Raw genomic sequence first — 1,644 nt, forward strand, 5'->3', positions numbered from 1 at the left:
CAAAGAAATGATCTGTATTTTTTAAAGGTTTTATTATGAAAACACTTGGAATCAAGGGCATTATCCGTGTATCTACAATAGCAGAGAAATAGTGATGGTGGACCATCCCCATGGGGGACAAATGTCCTTGGGTTAAAAAAAAAAAGCATAAATAAGGGGAAAGAACACCAAATACAGCAACACAGCATGTAATACAGATTAAGTTAGGAAAAGGAATAGCGACTACTGAGCGGAGTCAGGAGTCTCGAGAAGGTGCGTCTTGCTGAGAAGCGTCGGGCTCAGGTGACTTTCCCTGGAGGACACCTTCCCCGGGTTCAGAGCAGCTCAGTTCAGTTCCAGGTCATCCATGTACTCCTGGACCCAGTCATCACTGGGGTTGGCGCAGACCTGCCTGCCCTTTTTGGTCTGGAATCTGTGGGATGAGGAGCAGACAGGTTAGAATCCCAGGGGACTTTGCCTATGGTGGGTCTCTCTCTGTCCTTGACCGTGGCTCATGTTGGACAGCCCAGTGGGAGGGGACACCCTTCCCAGGTTGCTGCTGGGGCCTGACTCCTTGTCACTTCCTCCCCTGGTCTAGCTGTGGCCTCCTGGGTTTTCCAGATTAGGAAGTGGAGAGTTTTGTAATCAATGTGGACAGGTCTCCTCAGGTGGTTCCTGCTGCCCCGAGTAATGATTTTTCCACATGTGTTTAAGAAGTCAGCCCATGTCTCTTGTCATCTCTTTGATCTTTCCTGGTTTCCTGGCCTCTGGCGAACTTCCTTCCCAGAAAGCCCCTCCCCTTCCTTTAGCTCCCCATCCCCTCCTAGCACCTGCTCCAGGACTCAACAGGTGCCTTTGGGACCTGTTCCTCACTGCTTTCAGGGAGGCCTTCAGCCCTGAGACCTGCCTCTGTACTGCTTAATCGCCCCTGCCCCGAACAGGCCCCCTTCCTACACCTGCCCCCACCGGCCCCAGGCTTGATACTTACACCACGGCTGGCTGGGAGCAGAGGCTGCTGGTCTCATAGTAATCAGTCACGAAGTTGCGAGGAAGCTTCCGCACGGTGTATGTGAAGCAGCAGGAGGTGGGAGGGTCTGAGCCCACTGGAAAGGAAGGCCAAGGTGAGACAGAAGCTCTCCACAGAACCATTCATTTTGGCTTCTCGTGGTGCTTAGGGACCCCGAGATCCCCAGATGCGGTCCCTTGTATTCCACCCCACCCACTCCGAGTAGCAGTCTTATTCTGAACAGAGCATCCTAGGAGAGGATCATGAAAGAATTCTAGAAGTTGAGGCTGGATTGGGTCTAACCCCCTTCACCTTACAGATGGAGACATGAAGGCACAGAGGGAGACAGGGACTTGCTCGAAGAAGCCTATGGGTTGCTACTTCTTAAGAAAACAGGAATTTGACTCCTACCGAACGGCTACCAGGTTTGACATTTAACAGCAGGCTAACCTTCCCGGCTCCCTCTGGTCCCAACCACACAGAGGCTGCTGTTGGACCAGCCCCAACTAGGAAAGTCAATGGTGGCTACATCATGACTCAGCAGCAGCCAGGAGAGTGAACTTACTTGGTGCTGAGAGCGCTGGAGAGCAGAAGGCAGCGACCAGGACCAGGAGGGAGAGGACAGTCACGCAGAGCTTCATGGTCTTGGCGGAGGAGAG

The 1,644-nt window shown here is 52.9% G+C and overlaps 1 protein-coding gene across 1 annotated transcript; it reads right to left on the bottom strand.

Moving 5' to 3' along the window:
• Positions 1-322: 322 nt before the first annotated feature.
• CCL4 (C-C motif chemokine ligand 4) lies at positions 323-1,644 on the bottom strand. Its single transcript, NM_213779.1, is given in 3 exon segments — positions 323-412; positions 968-1,082; positions 1,551-1,644. Coding segments are annotated over 3 exon segments (279 nt in total). The 5' UTR covers positions 1,627-1,644; the 3' UTR covers positions 323-324.

Source organism: Sus scrofa, chromosome 12 (assembly GCF_054392235.1).
Source record: "Sus scrofa isolate SSC_HxYL_T2T_F1_AM1 chromosome 12, Sscrofa_HxYL_maternal_Yorkshire_Landrace_v2.0, whole genome shotgun sequence".
NCBI classification, from domain to species: domain Eukaryota; kingdom Metazoa; phylum Chordata; class Mammalia; order Artiodactyla; family Suidae; genus Sus; species Sus scrofa.